Source organism: Egretta garzetta, unplaced genomic scaffold, assembly GCF_000687185.1.
Source record: "Egretta garzetta isolate BGI_Z169 unplaced genomic scaffold, ASM68718v1 scaffold811, whole genome shotgun sequence".
Taxonomy (NCBI): domain Eukaryota; kingdom Metazoa; phylum Chordata; class Aves; order Pelecaniformes; family Ardeidae; genus Egretta; species Egretta garzetta.
In genome coordinates, this window is record NW_009258685.1 from 1 (window position 1) to 2,370 (window position 2,370).

At 65.2% G+C, this 2,370-nt stretch overlaps 1 protein-coding gene across 1 annotated transcript; it reads left to right on the forward strand.

The window, feature by feature from the left end:
* Positions 1–70: 70 nt before the first annotated feature.
* On the forward strand, positions 71–1,862 carry SF3B2 (splicing factor 3b subunit 2; the record flags this gene model as incomplete). The annotated part of the gene is made up of 2 exons (XM_035888700.1): positions 71–151; positions 1,619–1,862. Coding segments are annotated over 2 exons (325 nt in total), but the record flags the coding sequence as incomplete, so codon positions are not given.
* Positions 1,863–2,370: the final 508 nt, after the last annotated feature.

Sequence of the window (2,370 nt, forward strand, 5' to 3'; positions counted from 1 at the left end):
GAAGGACTCTGGGGTGGGGACAGTCCCTGGGTGCCCTCTGGCCGGTGCCACCCCGTGGGTGTTCCCCCAGGAGAAGAAGCCGGAGGTGCCCAAGCTCTCCAAGAAGAAGCTGCGGCGCATGAACCGCTTCACCGTGGCCGAGCTGAAGCAGGTGACACCCCTGGGGACACGGCCCCGGCCCTGTCCCCATCCCTAGGGCGCCTGGGCCATCGTCCTGCACCCGTGGGGCAGGGATGCCCTGGGGACGGGCATGTGGGTGGCCCCCAGAGCTGGGGACAGTGGGGAGGTGGGACCCTGGGTCCCTGGGAGCCTGGCTGGGGACACTTGAGTCACCCCGAGGCTGGGTGCCACCCTGGGGTGCCCGATGTTTACCTTGAGACCCTCCTGGGGACACTGGGGCCACCCTGGGGTGCCCAGTGTTCCACTTGAGACCTTCCCAGGTCCCTTAGCGCCACCCTAGGGTGCCTGTACCTATCCAGGGAGTCCATGGGGACACTGGTGCCACCCAGGTTCCCCTTGTCACCCTCCCAGGTCCCTTAGTGCCACCCTGTGGTGCCTGTGCCCACCCAGGGAGCCTGTGGGGACACTGGTGCCACCCTAGGGTGCCTGATATTCTCGTTGAGACCCTCCTAGGGACACTGGTGCCACCCCAGGGTGCCTGTACCCACCCAGGGAGCCCACTGGGGACACTGATGCCACCCTGGGGTGTCCTATGCTCCCCTGTCACCCTCCCAGGTCCCTTAGTGCCACCCTGTGGTGCCTGTGCCCACCCAGGGAGTCCATGGGGACACTGGTACCACCCTAGGGTGCCTGATATTCTCGTTGAGACCCTCCTAGGGACACTGGTGCCACCCCAGGGTGCCTGTACCCACCCAGGGAGCCCACTGGGGACACTGATGCCACCCTGGGGTGTCCTATGCTCCCCTGTCACCCTCCCAGGTCCCTTAGTGCCACCCTGGGGTGCCCTGTACCCACCCAGGGAGCCCATGGGGACACTGGTGCCACCCTAGGGTGCCTGATGTTCTCCTTGTCACCCTCCTAGGTCCCCTAGTGCCACCCTGGGGTGCCCAGTGTTCCCCTTCAGACCCTCCTGGGGACACCAGTGCCACCCTTGGGTGCCCAATGTTCCCCTTGTCACCTTCCCAGGTTCCCTATTGCCACTCTAGGGTGCCTGTGCCCACCCAGGGAGTCCATGGGGACACTGGTACCACCCTAGGGTGCCTGATGTTCTTGTTGAGACCCTCCTGGGGACACTGGTGCCACCCCAGGGTGCTTGTGCCCACCCAGGGAGCCCACTGGGGACACTGGTGCCACCCTGGGGTGTCCTATGCTCCCCTGTCACCCTCCCAGGTCCCTTAGTGCCACCCTGGGGTGCCCTGTACCCACCCAGGGAGCCCATGGGGACACTGGTGCCACCTTAGGGTGCCTGATGTTCTCCTTGTCACCCTCCTAGGTCCCCTAGTGCCACCCTGGGGTGCCCAGTGTTCCCCTTCAGACCCTCCTGGGGACACCGGTGCCACCCTGGGGTGGCTGTGCCCACCCAGGGAGCCCACTGGGGACACTGGTGGCACCCTGGGGTGCTCTCCCTGATCCAACCGTCCCCTCCCTGTCCCCGCAGCTGGTGGCCCGCCCAGACGTGGTGGAGATGCACGATGTGACGGCGCAGGACCCCAAGCTCCTGGTGCACCTCAAGGCCACCCGAAATTCGGTGCCGGTGCCGCGGCATTGGTGTTTCAAACGCAAATACCTGCAGGGCAAGAGGGGCATCGAGAAGCCCCCCTTCGAGCTGCCCGACTTCATCAAGCGCACCGGCATCCAGGAGATGCGTGAAGCCCTGCAGGAGAAGGTGGCACCACCTTGGGGTGGGGGTGGTTCTAGAGGGAGGTTGGGGAGGTCGTGGGGGCCCACCTCGGGCATTGGGGAGGTCGTGGGGGCCCACCTGGGGACTTGGGGAGGTCATAGTTGGATCTCAAGAGCTTTGGGGAGGTCGTGGGGCCCCACCTGGGGCATTGGGGAGGTCATAGTTGGACGTTGGGGAGGTCATGGGGGCCCACCTGGGCCTTTGGGGACATCATGGGTGCCCCTCTAGGCCTTTGGGGACATCACAGTTGGACATTGGAGGCCTTGGGGATGTCATGAGTGCCCACCAGGGGTGTTGGGGAGGTCATGGGGGCCCACCTGGGCCTTTGGGGACATCATGGGTGCCCCTCTAGGCCTTTGGGGACATCACAGTTGGACATTGGAGGCCTTGGGGATGTCATGAGTGCCCACCAGGGGTGTTGGGGAGGTCATGGGGGCCCACCTGGGCCTTTGGGGACATCATGGGTGCCCCTCTAGGCCTTTGGGGACATCACAGTTGGACATTGGAGG